General features: G+C 45.4%; 1 protein-coding gene across 5 annotated transcripts in view; it reads left to right on the forward strand.

The window, feature by feature from the left end:
- The first annotated feature begins 15,814 nt into the window (after positions 1–15,814).
- Positions 15,815–22,050, forward strand: part of RAB3IL1 (RAB3A interacting protein like 1) — a 30,517-nt gene continuing 24,281 nt past the window's right edge. The window contains exon 1 of one of the 5 annotated variants that reach the window (XM_081022575.1): positions 15,815–16,438. In XM_081022575.1, coding sequence (XP_080878701.1) covers positions 16,428–16,438 — 11 coding nt within the window. In that variant the 5' untranslated portion in view covers positions 15,815–16,427. The remainder of the gene's footprint in view (positions 16,439–22,050) is intronic. The other 4 variants (XM_081022574.1, XM_081022576.1, XM_081022578.1 and 1 more) reach the window with 4 other exon arrangements.

The raw sequence follows: 22,050 nt of genomic DNA on the forward strand, positions 1-22,050 counted from the left end.
TATGTGTCTCTGGGATCAGACTCCTCCTGGAATCTGGAGGTCGCCAACCCACTAGGACCTTCCCCTTGGTTAGACGCCTCCAGTTCCCCAATCTCCTCCCATTCCTTGTCATCTGACTGCCCTCTCCATGATGTCTCCACAAGACTCATGACAATTTCTCATATTCTAACCCTCAAATCTTGTCCTTTGGTGCAGGTACGCCTGCTTTGCGGCCATTCTGCTTTCCCCCACCAATTCATCCACATAAAATCAGCCTTGCTCAACCTAGTGCCCTCCATATGTTGTCAGACTACAGCTCCCATCATCATTGGCCACACTGGATGGGGCTCCTGTGAGCTGGAGTCAAACAACGTCTGGAGGCCACCAGGTTGGGGAAGACCTGCATAAACTCACTCTCGCTCTGATGAGGAGGAGAACTATTTCCTAATGGTTTGATTCCATTTCATCTAGTAAGACAGGGGGAGGGGGCAGAAGGCGGGGTTTCTAGTTAAAAGTGCAGCATATAAAAGCTATAATGACCTTGTCAGCAACCTTCATCCCTTCCTCCCAAAACTTGGTTTTCCAAATCACCCAAATCACCCAAATCACCCAAATCTTGGTTTTTCACTGGGGTCAGCTTCCCCTGCTCCTCAATAGGTTTTTAAATATTGCCAGTGGGACTAACCAAAGAGCTCAGCCATCTGCTTGTGTTGCTCACAAAGTGCCTCTCTTGGTCAGTCACACTTAATTCTTTAAACTATAGTTGGCAGATGCTTTATCTGAGGGAGGATTCTTGTCCCTGCCTTCAAACATACCCTTCTTTCACATCCAGTCAATGTGGCCAGGAAGGGCCCGTTCCCAACTTCTCCTTCTTGGGTATCACTGCCTCAAACTGTCAGAGAGAGTTTCATTTTTTTGTCTTCACCTCAGGAGCTTAACCTCAGGGAGTCAAAACACTTTGCCCCATTTCCTTCAGGGGGCAACTGAGTAAACTTTGCAAACTGCCTCCTGCTGGGCAATCCAAGTTAGGCAGACGTTCCTGTCCATCGTTTCATCCTCAGACCCTATGTCAACCACTTGCCACTTGGTGCCCTCCAGATATTTTGAGCTGGCTGGGGCTGACGGGAGCTGGACTTGAAAACAGGACACCAGGTTGACATTTATGGGGTCAGGGAGGGCCCCTTGAGGAGGTGGTACACCACAACCGCCTCCTTCAAGGCAGGTGGCACCCCCTCCCCTACAACAAGGCACTGGTGATTCCTTGGACCCACCTAGTGATTCCCTCTCAGCTAGACTGAATAAGCCAAGATGGGCAAGAGTTGAGAGGACAAGTCCCTTCAAGCAGTGTGTTCACAACCTCCTGCCATTAACAACTGGAACCAGGACAGCTGGACCTGATGGTGTGCAGAACAGCTCCTCTAGACTTCCTCTAACTGTGTCGTCTAAATTTGTCTGGATAGGTGTGTTAGTCTCTTGCAGCAGAAATAGAAAAGATTATTCCGGCACCTTAAAGACTAACACATTTATTACAGCATAAGCTCTCCTAGACCATCTGATGAAGTGGACAGTAGTCCATGAAACCTTACGCCATAATAAATCTGTTGAGGCTGGATTCAACTAAGTTGCGCTAGCGGAAGCCAATGCAAAAAGACATGCCTGTGCAATGGGGTTCCCCCCCTTGTCCACCTGTGCGCCCCCAATGGCCTCCACAGATCTGCTCAGGAGGGTCAGAAGAAACCCCAGAACAGCATTCATGTCCAGAAATGCTTGTGCTCATGACGATCTCGTGGAATGATGTTGAATTCCACTCTCCATCTTTAAGGTGCCAAAGTCTCCTTGTCGTTTTCACATTTGAACTAACTAGCAGGCAGGTACCGCTGAATCTGTCAGTTTTGGTTTATCTCAGTTTCTCATCCTTCCACTCTTCAATTCAGTGTTCCACATTTCCACAGCAACCTGCAATTCTTTATTCTTTTCTTTTTTAACCCTCATGAAAATTCATTAGCATTTTAGTGTGAATTTCTCCTAATAAACACATTCCTGTATGAAGTTTTAACTGACATACACATTTTTGAAAGCCATTCCCCCCTCCTGATGTAAAGCATTTTTGCATCTTGTTTCCATGCCTTTTGTGTACACACTTTAATATAGTGCATTTTTGTACACGTTATTTGGTTGCATCGCAAAATTCAGAGAGGTACGAATTTCAAAAGATAGCTGTGTTTCAGTTCTCATATTAGTTCAAAAAGTGTCTTATTAAAATGCAAACAAAATTGAATTTCTTCCCCATCCCTGCCAGCAGGCTATGTTCTAGAAACATGACTTAGCACCATCTAGTGGTATCAAGTGGAATCGGCTTCTTTATCACCCCAATAACAGAGGTGCCTCTGGTCTATCACTATTTTGCTGGAGGGATTCAAGCGCATGTTGGGAATGTAGGTTTGTTCAATAAAAATGCATTAAAAGGCATTGTTGACCTAATGCAACAATTTTTTATGGTCAGGAAAGTGAAAGGGAAATGCACTGAAAAGTGTGGGATGGACGAATGACTAACAGGAAGAAACATAAACACTGCTAATCAGGACAAATGTTCATTGTCATATAACCACCACACAAGCAAATGAGAATGAAAACCAAATAAAGACCGGATATAAGCTGACCTCCATGTAAGCTTTGGACAAGCAAATCAGGATGGATGCTCAATGACCTCCATACAGTGGTACTTCGTGTTACAGATGCTTCAGGTTGCAGACGCTTCAGGTTACAGATTCTGCTAACCCGGAAGTAGTGTCTCAGGTTAAGAACTTTACCTCAGGATGAGAACAGAAATCGTGCTCCGGCGGCACGGCAGCAGCAGGAGGCCCCATTAGCTAAAGTGGTACCTCAGGTTAAGAACAGTTTCAGGTTAAGAACAGAGCTCCAGAACGAATTAAGTTCTTAACCCGAGGTACCACTGTATAGGGAAAAATTAATATGAAATAACTTTCCTTTAAAGTTTTCATTTTTAAAGAGGAGGGGATGGAGAGAGAATATTTCTAATCTACACAACTGGAAAAGAAGCGAATTCAAGTGTGGAAAGCTGGTCTCAGAAGCATTTTGCTTTGAAGAGGATGTGTAGATAAAAACCTGGGAATTCGTAGATAAAAGATAAATAAACCATAATGGGTATTGAGACAGTATTGATCTATGACAGGGACTTTTTTGGTCTTCTGGTGTGAGTGCAAATATGAAGAACTGATCCTGTTTACCCATGCTCCAAGTTATAAGCCAAATCTAGCCCCCGGAAGTTCCCACATGTCCAACATTGGTGGAGTGTAATGTTGTTGTTGTTTTAGTTGAGTGTGGCTTTCCTGGGCATATAACCCTGAAGCAGTTTTGGAACATTTTGATTTTTAAAATTATTTCTTATTTTCTGTTGTTACGTGAAATGAGGGGTGTGTGACACCATATCTCCACTGTGGGGCAGGGAGGGGGAAAATAAAGCTTTCCTTATGAATAAAATTGACTGGATAAAAAAAGAAGCTTGTAAAAAGAGAATTGTATGCATATTAATTTGTATAAGGCTGGTCCGCAACTAAAGATTAAAAGAAAACAGAATAAGCAGCATCTCCCCATCCCTTCAATGAGTCTTCTTCATCTCCGTTACATATACATGGCATTTGATCTTCTTAGCTGTAGCAGTGCCAAAGTGGCAGAAAAGGGGAATTTCTCCCATTGCTTTATTGAAACTGTTGCCTGAACTCAGCCCAAGTACCACACACTTCCACATAGGTTGCATGCACGAGATCCGCCACTAGGAGGCTCCAGAGCATGGCCCATAATGGCTGTGACATTTCATTGCCACTCCTCATTGCAGCACTAGCCTTTGAAGAAGCTGGAAATTTCTTGCGCTGCTCCCTTCCTTTCGCTCCAACACCAGCGCCCCACTGGGAAAGAAGCTGTAAATTGTAATCTAGAATTATTCTGGCTCCGTGTGAATTCAGACTCACACCTCAGCCTGCGTTCCCAAGGTGCCAGAGTAAAACTACAGTTACTACATTACAGCTTGCAAACTCTCAGTCCTCCTTTCCCACATGGGACATTTCTGGAGTTAGAGCAAGAAGGAAAGAGGGAAGCAATATCCACACCTCTGTGCCTTGCCTTCCCACTCTACTGAATTTTCAACTGCACAGCTTCTGAATTATCAACTAGTGGCCACCCTCTGGACTGGTTGCACATAGGAAGGCAGGCAGGGGGCAATACGCTGAGAGCAGGCTAGGCTAGGTGGGGCAGTGCCCCATTTGCTCCCATGGGTCAGCCTCCATAGAATATCTTCCTATGTTCCTAATGCAGTATCTGAAAATCTGGCTGCCATACGTGGTATCCATAGGGGAAGTGTGCTTTGTGGGTGCAGTTCCTGTGATGTGCAAATAGCATATTGCTGTGCGAGGAAAAAGTGTGATATATACCACACACTTATTATGTTTTCTTTTCTCACCGTTCCAAAGCTTTTTGGCATAAGTGGCATGGCTCCATACATACCAGTTTTGCCTTTATGTCCCTGAAAGACTGGCAGCATTTTGCAGGAGGGATTCAATCATATACTGGGAAATTTAGGTTTTGCACAATTAAATTTAGGTTTGCACAATTAAAGTGGATCAAAGCATTCTGTTGCCCTAGAACAACAAATCTACTTTTAAAAAGAAACACACCTTTTCGTAGTTAGGAATTTGATGGGGAAATGAATTGAACTGGGGAATGAACAACTGATTAATGCAAAGCTGTATAAACATGCAGTCCAGAGGCATGCAGGATGAATACTCATTGTCGGATAATCTTCCTGCAAACAAATCAGAACAAAGGTTCAGTCAAGACTGGATATAATCTAACCTCTGTACAAGCTTAGTGCAAACAAATCAGAGCGAATGCTCAATAAATAGGTTCATCTGGAAGAGCCCACAATTGGGCTTTAACCAACGCTTTGGAAGACTGTTTTCTACTTCAGGCTCTCCTCTTGTTCCCACTGGGATGGTTTCCTCTTCCATCTCTGCTTTCTGCAAGACCGGACGGGGCCATGTCCCATCTGTTTTCACCTCTCTCCACTCCTTGGTTCTAGCATGTCTCTTTCCCCTGCCGCAGTTGTTTTGTAGCAAAAAGCGAATTTTTTAATGCTGACTGGGACATAATGTTGTCTTCCTTCCCTTGAACTGGAGATCTTTGAAACCGGAGATCTTAGATTCAACGGATCCCAGGGGGATCTTCTGTGCAAACATTCCATCCAGTTGTGCAAACATTCCACACAGCTGGATGAGGGGGACATGTGGGCGGTCGGAGCCTGTGTTTCCAAAGCCCTTGTTTTTCTTTTCTTAATTTTTAGGCAATCACACTATCTCTTAAAAACAACAACAACTTCCAGGATACATGTCACTTCTTTTTTCATTCCTTTGCACCTGACTTTCCTGCAAACCTCAGTTTGGAAGCAAGGCAGGAAAAAAACGCTGCAGGTTCTGGAGGCCACGCTCTCTCACTGGCTTCAGATCAGCAGCTGGTATTCAGCAGTATGTCTCCTGGCACAGGCAGCTGCTCTCTGTCCTGCTAGAATGAAAAGCAAGGATCTCAGATAATTGTCTCCTGCAGCAAGTCATAGATCCTGACTCGCCGTCTGTCCCCTCAGAGGGTGGGGTGCTGGAAACCTCACACTGTACTATGGAGGAATTAGAGTAAGCACATTTTTATAAACACAGGCGGCAGACTTTGGCTCGGGGTGTTTAAAAGAGCTGAAATATGGAAAGCGAGAAGCAACAACGAAGGAGGCGCCAAGGCTCTGTTTTACATCAGCCGTTTTTCTGCCTTGCTAGGGTACGTGTGTGCTTGCACAGGCACTCAAGGTCAGAATTCCATATTATGAGGCTGGGCATAGGTTCTGTATTGGGAGGGGGGCAAAAATGGTGGATGGGAGGGCTATTTAACCCTTTCCCTGTCTGATGATTCCCTCCTGCAAATGGCACCAGACCTTTTTTCTGCCTTTTCTCCTCCCCAAATGAAAGCAGCCTCACATGTCCTGGCCACCAAATACCCATCAGCCTTGCATTTGTGTTGCCTCAAGTTTGGGAACATGTGGCAAAGTGCAATTCCACTCTAAGATAAAGAAGACTTTACCATATGTGTGGGCTTGTGCCCAAGAGTGTCTCTCAGCTTCCAACAGCAGGGTGGGGGACATTTTTCAGGAATTCTCCCTTCCCCTGGAGCTGCCTGCCCTCCCCCCCCATCAATTCTCTAAGCTAGGACTTTCCAGGCCTCTAGAATAGATTTATGGAGGGCTGCAAGGAGGAAGGAATGGCCAGACATTGCTTCTCTCCCCTGTTCCACTGACAATAGTCTTACCATCAACTGATGGACACTGTTGAAGTCACCCCCTGGTGTATTCCACAGTACAAGAGGGTAGATGGCATATCTCTGATACTGCAGGTAGTACACAGCCATTATGACTAAGAGCCATTGATAACATCCTCTGCAAATTGATCCAATCCCTAGGTGAACTCATCCAAGTTGGTGCCCATCACTACATCTTGTGATCACTACATCACTATAGGAAGCTGCTTGATATTAAGTCAGACCATTGGGCCATAAAGCTCAGTATTGTCTACACTGGCTAATAGTGACTCTCCAGGGTTTCAGAACCTGGGACCTCCTGCATGCAATGCAGATGCTCTCCCAGGGAGCTAAAGCTATGATTGCACGCGCACGCGCACGCACACACACACACACACACACACACAGAGTTCATCCACACTATGCTTTGCTCCTCTGCTTTCCCCCAGGAAAATCCACAGTTTAGTGCCGAATCAGAACAAACAGCAACTGGGTTTTCTGTGGATTGCTGTTTGATTGCTGTTAGTGCCAAAGAGTGGGTTTTCTGGGGACAGCAGCAGGGCAGCGAAACTGCTTGGACCCATGCTTTCTAAGCACGGGACAAGCAGAAATGTAGCCCAGCCCTTAGGCTCATTCTCTTTCACCGGCTGTTGAAGACTTTTTGATTCTAGCAGACTTTTGTTTTGTGAGGCATATAGTGTTTGTAGGTGGTGAATTTGGTTTTAAATGTTATGGTAGCAAATCCCATAATTTATGCACTGTGGGGAGGACTTCATTTTCTCTGTCCTGAATCTTCCAACATACAGTGGTACCTTGGTTTAAGAACAGCTTAGTTTATGAACAACTTGGATTAAGAACGCTGCAAACCCGGAAGTAGGTGTTTTGGTTTGTGAACTTTGCCTTGGAAGCAGAACATGTTCCGCTTCCTGTGGAGTGTGTTCCATTTGTAAATTGAGTCCCCTGCTGCTATGGGAAAGCATGCCTTGGTTTAAGAATGCTTTGGTTTAAGAACGGACTTCCAGAATGGATTAAGTTCGTAAACCAAGGTACCACTGTATAACTCTATTGAATACCCCAGGTTCTAGCATGAGGAAGGGGAAAAAAGATGTCACTGCCCACCTTCTCTGCACCAGACCTAATTTGATACACTTCTGTCATGGCCCTCCTTATGCATCTTGAATGCTGATTCTCTCCCACAGATTCCCCATCAGGATGTTTTCATTTCTACACTTCCATAGTTTCCATCCTCAATGATGAATTTGTGAGACCCCAGTTGTCACCAGCATTTCTGTGAAAGCAGAACAACCTGAGCATTCTGCAGAGCTTTCACTCTTTTGGTTCTCACTTTGCTAATTTTTAATTTTCTGCACTTCTGAACTTGTGGATCTTCTACTCTGATGGCTTAAGATCTGTGAGTTAATTATTACATGGACTAATAAGTTACCAGAGCACCCTCTGTGCTGATGATTCATTTCCTTTCTTCTGGTCCTTGGAGGTAGCAAAGATTGGAGTTCTGTGTTCTTCTGAGCTAGCAAGGGAGATATGTGGGGAAGCAAGGTCACACGCGTGACCCTAATGCGAATATAAATAAGAACTCTGTATTTTGATCTGCATCGTGACGTTCCCCTAGCCCTGTTAAACCTGGAGGTTCCACCTCATTCCTTGCTTCTAGCTTTGTTCTCCACTCTCGAAACAGGGCAGTGTTCTGAGCCAGAACCAACTAGAGGCATGGTGTGTGGATGGAGACAAGGATTAAGGAAAGCAAAAGGCAACACACAGAAGGGAGGGGTGGGCAGGATTATAGCTAGAACTTTGAAGGAGGCAAAATGGTATGAGAGGGAAATAAAGCGCTCTTCCCAAGTGTCTTTGTGTGTGAATCTTGGCAGGGGCACTGGTGGAGAGACCATGCCTTTCTTTATTCATCCGTTCATGTTTATTTAAAATATTTATTACCTGCTCTTTATTGCAATAGCAATCCCAGAGTGGCTTGCATAAAGAATTTAAAATACAAGCCGTACAAAAGAACATCATAAATAAATTTACCTCATCACTTTCAGCAACCAGAAGACTAAAATAGGAGAGACAATCGGGCATAGGTATACATGAAACAGCTGTGGTCCTGGGAGTTTGACTCTGGAGGATGATGCACTGGCGTGATGCCTTTGCCAAGCTGGTTCCCATCACACATTTTGAACTGTGACTCCCACCAGCCCCAGCCAAAATGGCCGAGCTGGCTGAGGCTGATGGGAGGGCACTAGCCAGGCAAAAGATAGACTAGCCTATCTCTGCATCATCAGCTCATTAAAGTCGTAGCAGTCTATCTGCTACGGAAGTTTTCAAGGTTTGAAGTTTTATTCTGTTTTTAATGTTCTGTTGAAAGCCGCCCAGAGTGGCTGGGGAAACCCAGCCAGATGGGCGGGGTAGAAATAATAATAAATAATAATAATAATAATAATAATAATAATAATCTTCACACTTTACAATTTCTCATTGCCTTACAAACCTTGCTGCCATTTAAGACGGTTGCTGTGGGAGTAATCAAGTGATAAGTTTATCACATCCTAGCTTGCCTTTCATCAGTGGCTATTGTGTTTAACAAATACGGAGCCTCTATCTGCCATAGTTGCTGTTTGACAGACAGTTTCGCATAACTAAGCCGCCAGAGATAATCTGGTTGCTGACAAGTTGTTATTGCTTCCCAGCCATTATTTTAAATATTAGCTTCAACAGTGTCCATCAATGGATGCTTACATGCAAAGGCAGCAATATCTGCAAACCACAAAACAAGGGGGGTGCCAAACTTACATGATGTGTAAGAAACATGGAAACTCTCCTTGTCTGTTTCCACTGGCAGATTTCTGGGCACCAAATAAGTTCCTGAATTGCTCCGGATTCATGCAGATGCTAGCTTAGAATTGAAGTGATGACCTTTAGGGGTTGTCAATCAAAGACAAAGTATGCAGCATTTTTTTTAAACCCTATAATAAAACAGGCAAAGAGAAAGAGAATTTCAGTAGGGCAGTGATGGGATGGTGACTTGTGCATAGCTGTTAACTGCTTGTCAAAACACTAGCAGAGTTGGATAATCTGTGTCCTGGGGGCTGTATCCACCCCCTGGAGGTTGATTTTTTGTGGTTCACCAAAACCCCCTAAAATCTGTCATTTTAACTTTAAAAATGTGTTTTAGTTTAGTGGCTGGGAGCAAGAGTGGAGAACAGCATACGGACAGTGAGCTAGGTTGGACCTCCTCCACCCCGCCCCACCAGGCAGTAGCGAAGACCAATATAATACAAACATCTTTCAAGGAGCTCAAACAGTCCTCCGCAAGCAGCCTCTCATACAGACACCATGCACGGCTACACTCAGATAGCTTGAGCATGTGACCCTTATCATGTGCCTACAGGCCATGAGGGCACAGTTCAGGCCCCTCTGCCACATGAGGATAAACTTCCCAGTGGTAAGAGCTCTCTGAGGGTGGAAGAACAGACTCTCTCAGAAGGAGGTGGCTTCTCCTTCAGCTGGAATTACTTAAGTGCAGGCTAGATGGCCATCTGCCCAGGGGTGGAACATAAAAAAACATAGGAAGCTGCCTTGCGCCAAGTCAGACCACGGATCCATTTGCCTCAGTCTTGTCTGCACTGACTGGCTCTCCAGGATTTCAGACGGGGGCATCTCCTTCCAGCCCTACCTTGAGATGTCAGGGGTTGAACATGAAACCTTCTATATGCCAAAGAGATGCTCTGCTACTGAGCTGCAGCCCTTCCTAGGATGCTGCCTTGGCCTGGATCGCCTTCCAGCTCTATGACCTGTTAGCCACCCCTGATCTATATAAAAAAATGGAAAAGCCACCCTGAGCATCAGGGCCACATACGCAATTTGGCTTCACCTACCAATTTCTCGACCTCGTGCTTGCAGGCTTTCCAGCTTTCTTTAAAGCTCATGTGTCACAAAGGCTTCAAATCACAACCATCTAACCTTCCATCTAACCTCCATTTGAAACCCCTCTCCCCCCCGCCCGGCTGCTGTCCATGTTTATTTCCTGTGCGGTATTATTTCTCTAAACTCCAGTCTTTCCTGCTGAGCCAATTAAAGCTGTCTCAGCACTCGTCTGAAGGGATCCTGCATTCCAGACCGTTATGTATTTCAGAAGGGAAGGAGCCACAGTCAGGATCTGGTGCCAATTTAAATCCCCAGCCATATGTTATTGCAATCGATTGGCTCCTCCAGCTGCACAGCTGAAACTGCTCTGGAGTTGGTTTTGGCAAAATGGCCTGCACAGTGAAGGGACTTTTCCTTTTTCCTCCTGATACAGGCAACTGAGAAGTATTTTTTTTCCATTAGTGTTAAATGAAGTGGACTCTAGTACATTAATGCTCTATATCTGAGTCTTAAGTTGCTGTTTGATTCATGTTTAAATTATATAGGCGATGCCTTAGTTTCTATGCTGACATTTTAACATTGTTTGGACCTCCTTGCATTTCACATCTTTCATTATGTTGTTGTTCTCTAAACTGCCTTGTTAGGGCCATGACTTAAAAGGTAGTGGAGAAATACATAAATAAATAAAATGCTTGTAATAGATGTGCTAGAAGATGCTTTGTGGTTTTTGCTAGAGCAGACTCACCCAGCTATCCCTCTGGAAGTTCTTTCATTAGCACATTCCTTCTCCCTCAGCTATCATTTCCTTGCTTTCGTTTTGAAGCCAATTTGTGTGGGGGTGTTGCTATTCCTAAGGTTTCAGTTTAAATAATGTTGTTGTTGTTGTTGATGATGATGATAAAGTGATTTGTAGACTATTAGCTGCTGGCTCAGGATGCATGGCACATACTAAAATGAGGCTGTATTTTAAGCTGCATGTTAAGCCATATTTTAATTAACTGTTTGATTGTTTGTTTGTTTGTTTGTTTGTTGTTTTTCTATTACGTTTTATTGTAATTCATATTTGGTGTTAGCCGCCCTGAGCCCAGTCCTGGCTAGGGAGGGCGGGGTATAAATAAAAATTTACTACTACTACTACTACTACTACTACTATTATTATTATTATTTTGCTTCCATGAACTGGGTCTGTAACACAACCGGTTATTGGCTAGATTGCTCTGTCTGTTTGTCTGTCTCTAAATTCTTTCCATCCTGCATTAGCAACATTCTTTTCTTTTTAACCTGAGGACATATGCCTTGTCTTTGATAGCCAGACTCACCCTGCTGTCACCATTTTAAAGCATTAATATATGCATGAATACAAATAAAATTATATGAACTCTTGTCAGGTGTTTCCTACTTTTGTCAGTTTGTACTGGGTTAAACCACAGAGCCTAGGGCTTGCCGATCAGAAGGTCGGTGGTTTGAATCCCTGCAACGGGGTGAGCTCCCATTGCTCGGTCCCAGCTCCTGCCAACCTAGCAGTTCGAAAGCACAAAGTGCAAGTAGATAAATAGGTACCACTCCAGTGGGAAGGTAAATGGCATTTCCATGTGCTGCTCTGGTTCACCAGAAGCGGCTTAGTCATGCTGGCCACATGACCCGGAAGCTGTACGCCGGCTCCCTCGGCCAATAAAGCGAGATGAGCGCCGCAACCCCAGAGTCTTCCGCGACTGGACCTAATGGTCAGGGGTCCCTTTACCTTTTACTGGGTCACTAGCAAGACTGTAGTCTGTACTTTCCCATTTTAAAACATGGCTCCTGGTGGCCATTTCACATAAAACTGACAGTTCATTATATGGAGTGGAGCAAAACTATGTACTCGTGATTGCCACTCTGCACAGCAAGTGGGGATGCTACCAAATTTTGTACATACTGGAATTAGTTAGCAGATTCCCCATCTTGGACAGATTCCTCAACAAATTGGCTATGGAATCTGGTGGTGGGGAATCTGGAAGGGGAAGAAGCACACATGCTTTTGGGCTTTCTTTGTATAAGAGACTTTGTCCATATGGAAAGATCTCTTGTGATGATTCAGGTCAAGGATACCAGCCAGTCCTAAGCTAAGCATAAGGCTTCCGTACATTAGAAAAAAGGCCAGCAGCTGTTCTGAGCTGCACTTTTGTTCTGGAATCTGAAATGATTATTTGTCAGACTCTGGATGGAAAAATTCCCATTGTCCTAGTGAACTAACTTGAGTGGAACAGAACAGTTCCACTCACATTTAGTTGAAGTGATTTGAGGGCATATGGGCACACTTATACAATGTCCAAATTTCCATAACTCTTTCACCTCAACATGGGTAATGGAAAATGGGCTTATATTTGTGTAAATGCCGGATTTGCATGTCAGTTCCTACATACAGCAGTAATTTCATGTGTGGGTCTCACTGAACGTATTGGAATTGCTAGATTTGCCAACCTGTGAACTGGCTACAACACACTCTACATTTGTTCCTTTTCCCCAAGCTAGTTAAACAATGCATTTTTACTTGGCTCAAGTTGCCATTGCACAACGTCGAACAACCTCATACGCTCACAGTGGAAAGACCTTATCTGGAGGATGATGTTCAGTTCCAGGAATTACAATTTAAGAAGGATGTTGACAAACTGGAAAGGATTCTGGGCAGAGTTACGAGGATAATAAAAGGACTTAGAGACAAACCATAGGAGCAAACATTACACAAACTTGGTATGTTTTGCCTACCGAAAAGGACTTTGGGGAGAAACCAGTTTATAGCTTTCAAAATGTTTATAAGGGTGTCAGAAAGATGGAGAAACAGTTGTTTGTCATGCCCACTTATCATGACTAATGGTAGGATAAGAAGCAGGGCCCCTAATCTGGAGAACACCCATACAATCAGCAAGAGATTTTTTTACCCCCATGTAACACTGTGAATGGCTTTGTAAATTCCTCTTGTGGAATTTGTTTGGGAAATAAAGGGAAACACACCACTCACATACTGTACATCCATGTAATAGGCATAAAAGGGCTTGCGGAATTACGGTCATCATCCTGGATTAAAATGCTACCAAGAGGATAAGGACTGCAATCCTATGCATACTTGTTGGGCCAAGGAGTAAGATTAGGTAGCTGGAACTTCTGGGCTTTATAATAATGAGTACACATGCATGAGACAAGAAGCAAGAAACATAGAAATCTGCCACTTTCTTTAGATCTGTTAACAGCTTTGGACATTTTTTTTTTTTTTTGGTCCTAAAATGTAGAAAGTTAGTGGAGGTTGGGGCAGGAAAATTGGAGCCCCCATGTTGCTAAAAGCTGCTGTCTAAAATTACCGTTCAAGATGGGACTGGATGGCCCAGTAAGTCTGGTCTTACTTAAAAAGTTAAATGAACTTGCATTTGAGTGTAGCAGGTGTTGCTTGACCCTCTGAAGTACTATATAGTTTTGATGTATTAGAATGAAATGGGATTTTGATATTAATATATGAACATGAAAGCTTCAGAACCCTCTGGATCAGACCAAAGGTGTATCTAGTTCAGAATCCTGATGGTTCGTTTTATTGTTTAATTTTTACCAGCTCCTCTCTTCCACTTTTGCCATGTATGAGCTGCTGCTGTTTCACTTGATATTTATGCAACAGCAATTGGAACCTTGTTTTTGAAGAGCAGGGGATTAAGGGGGCAGCATGTCTTATTTTATCAATAACTCTGAATTTGTCCAATGGGAGTGACATGCTGCAGGAAGAAGGTATGACAATCAGCTATGAGTTAAATGCAAGAGGGAGAAACACAGTCCCTTGCATAAAAAACCTGACATTTTCATTTGCTTCTGGCTTTCCATGAAACTACATCTAGACAAGACATCAGCATTACCCAGCCTCAAGGACATCTTGATATGCCAAAGACAGTCTGTTGCTTACATAGCATATCTGTCTCTTCTTCCCTCTTTACTTGCTTCTCTTTATTACCACAATATTCAAGGGCAACAGAGGGAACACTTAAAAAAATTATTATACACCATCAGTGTGTGTGGTGTTTATACAGGGGAAACAAATGTCATTTTTGCTATTAAGGAGGCCAGGAAAATAATGTGCCTTTACATTAAAGTCCTGTGGAAATGCATGAAAAATACATGGTTCTGATCCAACGCATTATTACAGCCACTCTTTTCCTCAATTCTAGTATGTTTCAGCAGCGAAAGAAAGGCTATGCCACCTTAAAAGACTTTTCAAATGTACTTTCAGCAAGAGCTTTTATAGGTAACTTCCTCTTTAAATACTCGTGAAGGATAATTCCAGGGAAACAGACCCTTCCCTCTATTAGGTCTGGTGAAGAAGTTTCTCTATAACATCAATTTCTTGTCACATTTCAGTAGGGCTTTAATATAAAGGTGTATTATTTCTCTAACAGCAACATATCTTGCCTACGTAAATCTGAAAATCCATGCATAGCGATGGTGGATCACAATAACAGTGTGTTCCTTTGAGTGCTTCCCCTCACCTGAGACCTTGAACATTTTGAATCAGGTATAGCAAGCCTGTCATGCTTTGCTGACACGCTGTTGAACTGCCTCCCCCGCTGAAGCAGGGGCTGCAAGACTGCCTGTCACATTGCACATTTCCTTGAAAGTTGTTCCCAATGAACTCACGCTGACTTCCAAGTCAAAATGTGAGGGATGGGCCCCTGACCTTCAGAGTCTTGAAATCCAATTACATAGATGTATTTGTTCAGATTGCTTTAATGCACACTTGAGCAATTGCTCTCGATGTCAGGGGGAGCTTTCTTCCGAGTAAACAGGCACAGCCCAAGACTGGTAAGCCACGCTGCCCTTAAAGGCTCAGGGTTTGGCAACATTTAAAAGCAATTTGTCATCATATAAAAACTGCTCAAATTATGTCAGTGGAGAGAGACTGGCCCTTTTCCTTTGGTGATCCCTCTCCCACTGTTTTTATAAGGCTATGAGAGGGCAGTTTGCCTAAAATTGGGGAGAGGAGGGGTGTGTGTAGGTCCATGAATTTCTACCATAATTCCAGCCATGGGCCTAGCCAGGAGTTTTGTTAGTGGGGCAGACTTTTGTTGGGGAGGGGGGGCAGAACTTCAGATTTGTATTGATTTTGATAGATTGGGGGGGGCAGCTGCACCCCCTTGGCTACGCCCGTGTTTCCAGCCAGGGGTGCCAACTTGAATAAAATATTGGGGAAGGGGCAGGTAAGCCCCACCCTGAATAACTGATCAGAAGACGTGGCACATGCATGCCATTTGAATGGCAATGCCCACCAACTCCTGCACCAGGCTACTAAGTAGGAGCTGCCTAATGGGGAGTCACCACTGGTGCTTCTAGGGTCTTCACTGACTGGCAGATCTGCAGGCAGGGGTCCCTCCCAGCCTCACCAGGGCGTGCCTGAGACTGGACCCGGGAACTTCCTTACGCAAAGCAGGCACTCTACCACTGAGCCACACAGCCTCTCCCAAGTGTCCGGGCAGAGTTTGTATAAGGACTTCGGTTGCGCCCAGTATCTCCGTCTCCACAGCAATCCTCTAGAGCCGCGCAGCTAGCGTTATGCGATCCACGTCTCCTCCCTCCGTTGCTCTGGTCCTGCATCCAAGGCGAGACGCTTGAAGAGCGGAGGCGGCGGGGGGCGCATCTTAGTGAGAATGCCTGAATCCGGGAAGAAAGCCCAAGCTGGCAGCTGGCAGGGCTGGCGTGGAAAGAAGGAATTGGGGGTTGTGTAGGGAGTCACGCCGGCCCCGTCACTCGAATGAAACGCAGAGGAGGCCCACGCGAAGGGAGGGGCAGCCCGCGCTCGGGCGCCGCGCAGAACCCGAGTGAATGGATGGAGGGGGGGTGTTGTGGGGGGGCGGTCACGTGACTCGCCGGCGAGCTGGATGTGCACGTGCATCTTGGCGCTGTGGAAGTGGGGGGGGGCCGAGGAGGAGAGCCTCCCGAGAGGTCACGTGACCACTCCCGCCGGCTGACTCGCCCCCCCCCCGCCCGCCCCGCGCTGCAGAGACGCGCCGGCGAGCAGCTGCCTGGAAGGGCTTCTCCGCCACTGCAGCAGCGGAGCTGGCAGGGAAGGAGCGCAGGCAGAGGCGGATCGATCGCCGTCTCCCCGAGACTTCCATGGCTGCGCCCGCCTCCCCTTCCTCCTCCTCCTCCTCGTGAGCCTCTTTCTCTCTCTCTCCGGGCCACGTCCTTGGAAGCGCAGCGGAGGCAGCATGTGGAGAGGGTAGGTCGGGAGCCCTCCTGCGGGGACCCGTTTCCAGCCGGGATGCGGAGGCAGGGAGAGGCGGCCGTGGCACTTTCCCTGGCCTTTTGTCCTCTGTCTGTTTCATCTGCACCTCGGGGAAGGAATGCGCCGCTTGCTTTTGCAGCCCGGTCCTGCTGCTCCTGGGAAGGGAAGGAGCGGCGGGAGGCAGCGGGGGAAAGTGGCGGGATCCAGGAGGGAGGGGAGAGAGAGAGACGGGGTCCCGAGCGCTGGCGCCGCCGCCTGAGGGAAGACGCGGCTGTCTGGGCGGGCGGCGAGGTGATTCCCTGGACCTTCCGGGTGCCGTCGAGGCTCTGCGCGGCCTCCCTCCCGCTCGCCTTCCCCAGTTGCCGGTCGCAAACTTTCTCCCGGGCGCTTGGGATGCCGCTGCCCGAAACGAGGCAATGCCGTCGGGTGCGGGTTGCCGTCTAGTTCCCGCAACGCCGGAGAGCGTTAATAACCCTGTCTCCAGAAGTTTTAGCGTCCAAACTCCGTTTTAAAAACCCAGCCTCCTTCAGCTTCCCGCCAACCCTGCAAGGTAGGCTCCTGTCACCCCCATTTTACAGACAGAGGCTCCCGTTTCCTTTGCATGCAATGCGGTCCCACAGCTAGTTTGGGAAGTGGTGTAGGCAGGACACAAGCCACACATCATTTGGGTCCCTAATACTACATGCCCCACCCCATAAAAAAAAAAAAAAAACAATCCAGTTTCAAACCGAATTGAGAAAAACAAACGACCTGACCGCATTTTAAGCAGGTAGTGTGTACACAGCCAAGGGAGAAAGGACTGTCCCAGGTGGAACCTTGACTGACCTGTACTTGGAATAACTTCATGTTTTGCCACTAAGGGCAGATATACAGGGCAGAGGATGGGTTTAAGATGCAGGGCAGCACAGGTAGCCTGAACATTAGGGAAATGTTTCTTATGAGTTTGATGAAATTCCTAGTTAGATGTGCTACCTATTTTCCCCTGAGGGCATTTCCACTCATTTAAGCACTAAAACCAACCCACAGTGTAAATAGAAAGCCTAAATTGGCTGGGATATACGTTGGATTCCTCTTTTGTGTTTTCTCATAAATTCACAAAGTTGGAAAGCAGAACAACTGGAACATCTTAGAGGGTCAAAATCACCCTCTAAGTGCCAGTGTGTAGCAATAGACTCAGTCCCCAGGATTTTATTGGAATTCTTAGGGGCTCTGTTCAAGAGCAGTTTGGTACTCTCTTGGTGTTTGGCTTGAGAGGAGGACCATGAGTTTTACAATACACAGTAAGCTGTTTGCTCCTGGGAAGAAACAGCTTTGGCACTCCCATGCCCTCATGCTCAGGATTGCAAAGGGAGGGTTAAAGTAAGTGATTTTGCTTCTAGGAAGGAAATGGAAATTCTGAAAATCCAGTTCTTCATCTTTGGATGCCAGTGGCTTGTCTGATCGCTGCTGATGAATAGGGGACAGTGACCTCAGGTTTGCTGCAGAAATATTAGCCACAGAGAAGGGAATTGCATCCCCAACCCCCATGCTGAAAAGTTTTCTGGCTGGCAAAAGGATATAAATGAGGCACATCAAAACCCTACAGTGACCTTGGTTTAATTGTTGACATGCTGTCAAAGTCTCTAGGACATCAGAGATGCTGCCTGCATCATGTGACAACCAGATACTGTGGGCTCTCGTGGCAAGGCTTATTTGAGGAATTCTGTGCAAGGGGATCCAGTCTGAAGCAGTAGCTATTAAGAAGCATGGTAATTTCAAACTTTTGGGTACATTTGTTGCAAAGTGTGCACATTTTACCTGTGCCTGGAAAAAATTATGCGGGTCTACATCAAAATTTGTCTAGGCATCCATCCATTCATTCTTGCAGCACATGCTAGCTTTAGTTAAGGATGTCAAAGGAGACTAGAGAAACTCTGGCCTGTGCCTTTCCTTCTTGCAACCTCCCCTGCACAACAATTATGCTTAAAAAGCAGGTTCCATAGTTGTCAATGGGAGCTTACTTTTAAGCCTATTTGCTGCAGGGGGTGATTTTCGATGCATGTCTCATAGGTGAGGAGGGAAAAGTTAACCTTTTGTTCCTGCATGTTGTGATCCCCCCCCCCATTTTTTTCCACCCCTGCTGCACAGCAATTAGGCTAGGGGAAAAACAGCTTTGCACTGGTGCAGAAGATTCCTATTTTTGTTCTAAGTTTTAGAATCAAATTGGGGGGTGTATATGACATCTGCGCAAGACAGGCTCTTGATCTGTAAAAGCAGAAGTTTGAGGAATAACATGATTTGCTAATTAAAGTACAGCAGTGAGCCCCCGAAAACAAACCTGTCAGCATTGTTCCCGAACTAATAGTTGGTGCTACTGTAATACAATCCTGTATTCAGAAGGCCACAGTGAAACTTTGTCAGTTTGTATAGCAAACCTTATGATGCTGTAGTTTTCCAGCTACTAACTACATCTCCACATTAGTAAAAGAAGGCAAGACTTCGTACAGTGAAACATAGATGGCATCTATTCTGGAGTGCAAGGATTAGTAGAATGGCAAAGAGCAGGCTTATCCTTGCATCGTCAAGGGAATATTTTTGTTCTCTTGGTGACAGAGCATATTCCTAGCAGATTTGGGAGTGGGGTGGGGATGATGAGAATCATTGGGACACGCTCTGATGTCTGTGCTCCCTGCAGATTTGTGCTGAAAGTGTCCCACAGGCTTTTCGTACAGGAAACAGCCCTGTCTGATCAGTTCTGCAGGAAACCGCCAGGGCCTCCTGTTAAAAATGCAGATCTTGCATGTTTACACCCACCCTGCTTCATTTTGGCAGAATCTGACTTAATACTTCCCATTGTGAAGACACTTGATGATATGCACTGGGCTCCTGAACTAGATTTGCAGATTTGCCACATCCAGCTTAGGGTTGCTACCTGAAGGGCTCCCAAACAGAGACTGCATTTGTGAAACAATTAAGAGAACAACATTATTACTTGTGTCAGAACACTGACAGCACTTCTGTCCTTTTAAACAATGTGGCAGATGTAATACACTTAGGGAGAATCGTCTTCAAAGGGAAGATGTACTGTATCTTAAAACTTAATCAGGGACAGTTCATTGAGATAAGCAGAAGGGGGCAATTCTAATCCAGTCTAACAGTATAATAATAATAATAATAATAATAATAATAATTTATTTGTATCCCACCCTCCCTGGCCGAGGCCAGGCTCAGAGCGGCTAACATCATAAAAACAACACAAAAGATGGGGATGGGCTTGAAGGAAGATGGGGGGGGGGAATCATCAGAAAGGGAAGAGAAGAAGCGAAAACTTGTTCCCGAAAGAATAAGAACACTTCTTGAAAGTATTGCTGGGGCTGCTCCTTTTTTATATAAAGAGCCATTTACTCCCATGTGAGCTGGGAAAGCTGCTCATAAAGTTTGCACTGGGTTCTCATACATATGTTACAGGATAAAATCTTCTTCAGCTTTCCACCTTAACCTGAAAGAGAGACCACAACTTTGGGTTTTATGAGCACCTGAGGAAAATCGGTCTTTAGAAGACGCTTGCAATGAGGCAAATGCTTTCTTGCTCCCCACCCGCCTTTCTTGAGTTTGTTAGAAAGTGTTCCTTCCAAAATAAAAACTCATCATTTGCACGTTTTGTGAAGCAGCGCCTGAATTCTATTTGAGAGAACAGACATGTTGCTGCCAACAACTGTTGGAGGGGGACAGGAGGAGAAGGAGAGAGCAGCCGCTTTCTACCATTTTAAAGCAACTCCTAAGTATTCCCAGAGAGCTGGCAGTGGACTTCATGTGGGGTGAGAAGAAAGGCTTTTGATATGCAGTACCCCTTTCCTAGCTTTGCTGTAGGAAATGCTTTGGACCTTAGCTATTTTGTTCAGTTGGCAGTTTCCTTCGCTGGAAAACTGTTGCTGACTGAAGCCCTTTCAAACTAGGCTAGCCCAATTATGTTGTGCTTCGCCTTGCTTCTTTTTGTGAATAATGTTTTTGTAATTTTGTATCTTTAAAGGGTGTATGTCAAACGTGAATCAAGTTTAAAAGTGCTTTGTTGCCCATTTGGCAAAAAGGCCCTTTTAAATAGCCTCTGGGTTCACAATAAAATGACGTATGGAAGGAAAGCAGTAGTCATTCTTGGCAGTTTGAGCCAGGAATTAGGAATCTACTCCGTAGAGCAGGGATGAGGAACTTCTGAGCTGTGGATAGACTCTGACTGCCCATCAGCCCCCAGCCAGTGTGGTTAATGGTCAGGGGATGGTGGGAATTGTAGTCCAGCAAGAAGATCAAACCTCTCCATTCTGAAGGAAATCAGCCCTGAGTGCTCACTGGAAGGACAGATCGTGAAGCTGAGGCTCCAATACTTTGGCCACCTCATGAGAAGAGAAGACTCCCTGGAAAAGACCCTGATGTTGGGAAAGATGGAGGCTACAAGGAGAAAGGGGACGACAGAGGATGAGATGGTTGGACAGTGTTCTCAAAGCTACGAATGTGAGTTTGACCAAACTGCGGGAGGCACTGGAAGACAGAAGTGCCTGGCGTGCTCTGGTCCATGGGGTCATGAAGAGTCGGACACGACTAAGCGACTAAACAACAAAACATTAGAAGAGCCATGGGCTCCCCATCCCTGGAGTAGGGAATTGCTGCCGCATGAGACACAAGGCTGAAACATAGGTGTATCCAACCTACAACACTGGTAGGAGAAACAGAAATGAGGCAGAATGCCCTATAGGGCATTTGAACTTGAACCTAGGATTCCTAGGCATGTCATCCAACCTTACTGTGGACTAGCTGCATGATTTTGGCCGTGCTTCATTGCAAACTCTGTTGTTCCATCCTAAAACTGAAATAATGATTACCTCAAGGGTCTTTACAAAAGGGATAATGGTTTTCCTTATTTTAGCATTGAGTTTGCTGACTGAGCGTGTCTGGTATCTGGGAGCCACACTTTTCTGCTGGTTCTTCTCTAGTTGTCCAGAGGGCAAGACAAGGGTGTACCAGAATCATGTGGCCTCATCCAAAGTGGGGACTATTGTAGGAAGAAACCATTGCAATGCTTCTTTGGTGCCTTTCTCCTCACTTCTATTTCTGTTTGCCTTTAATGCAGCAGCATTAGACTTTGCATGGGGAAACCTGCCTGGATGAAGGCAATATTGCAGGGGTTTTAGAACGAAGGATAATTAGGTGCCTGACCCAATTTATCAGCATTGCCTCCTTCCTCCTCAGCCCCCACAACTCAGCATGCTCCATTCAGGAGGATCCTTCAGAAGGGCTGGCAGAGGAGGAAGGAGCAAAAAAATAACATTTTGCTGAGCACTCTGCTTCTTCTGGCACTTCTTTGGAATCCAAGTCAACAAGTTTACTGAAAGATGTTTTAAAGTTTTTATTGTTCTATCTCTTGCTGTTTGCTGCCCTGGGCTCCTTTGGGGGGGGGGAAGTGTGGGATGAAAATGAATTAATTAATAACCCCATAAGAGAAGTTTGGGGGGCAACAGTTGGCAAGCTACCTTTGCTCCTTTGTCTTTGGCACCATCATGCCTTGTTTCCACAGAGTTATACTCTTGCCAATTTTACCGTACATGTTCTAAATTTCCCATTGGAATAATCTCGGT

The sequence above is a fragment of the Podarcis pityusensis genome (assembly GCF_964106645.2).
Source record: "Podarcis pityusensis genome assembly, chromosome: 1".
Classification (NCBI taxonomy): Eukaryota; Metazoa; Chordata; class Lepidosauria; order Squamata; family Lacertidae; genus Podarcis; species Podarcis pityusensis.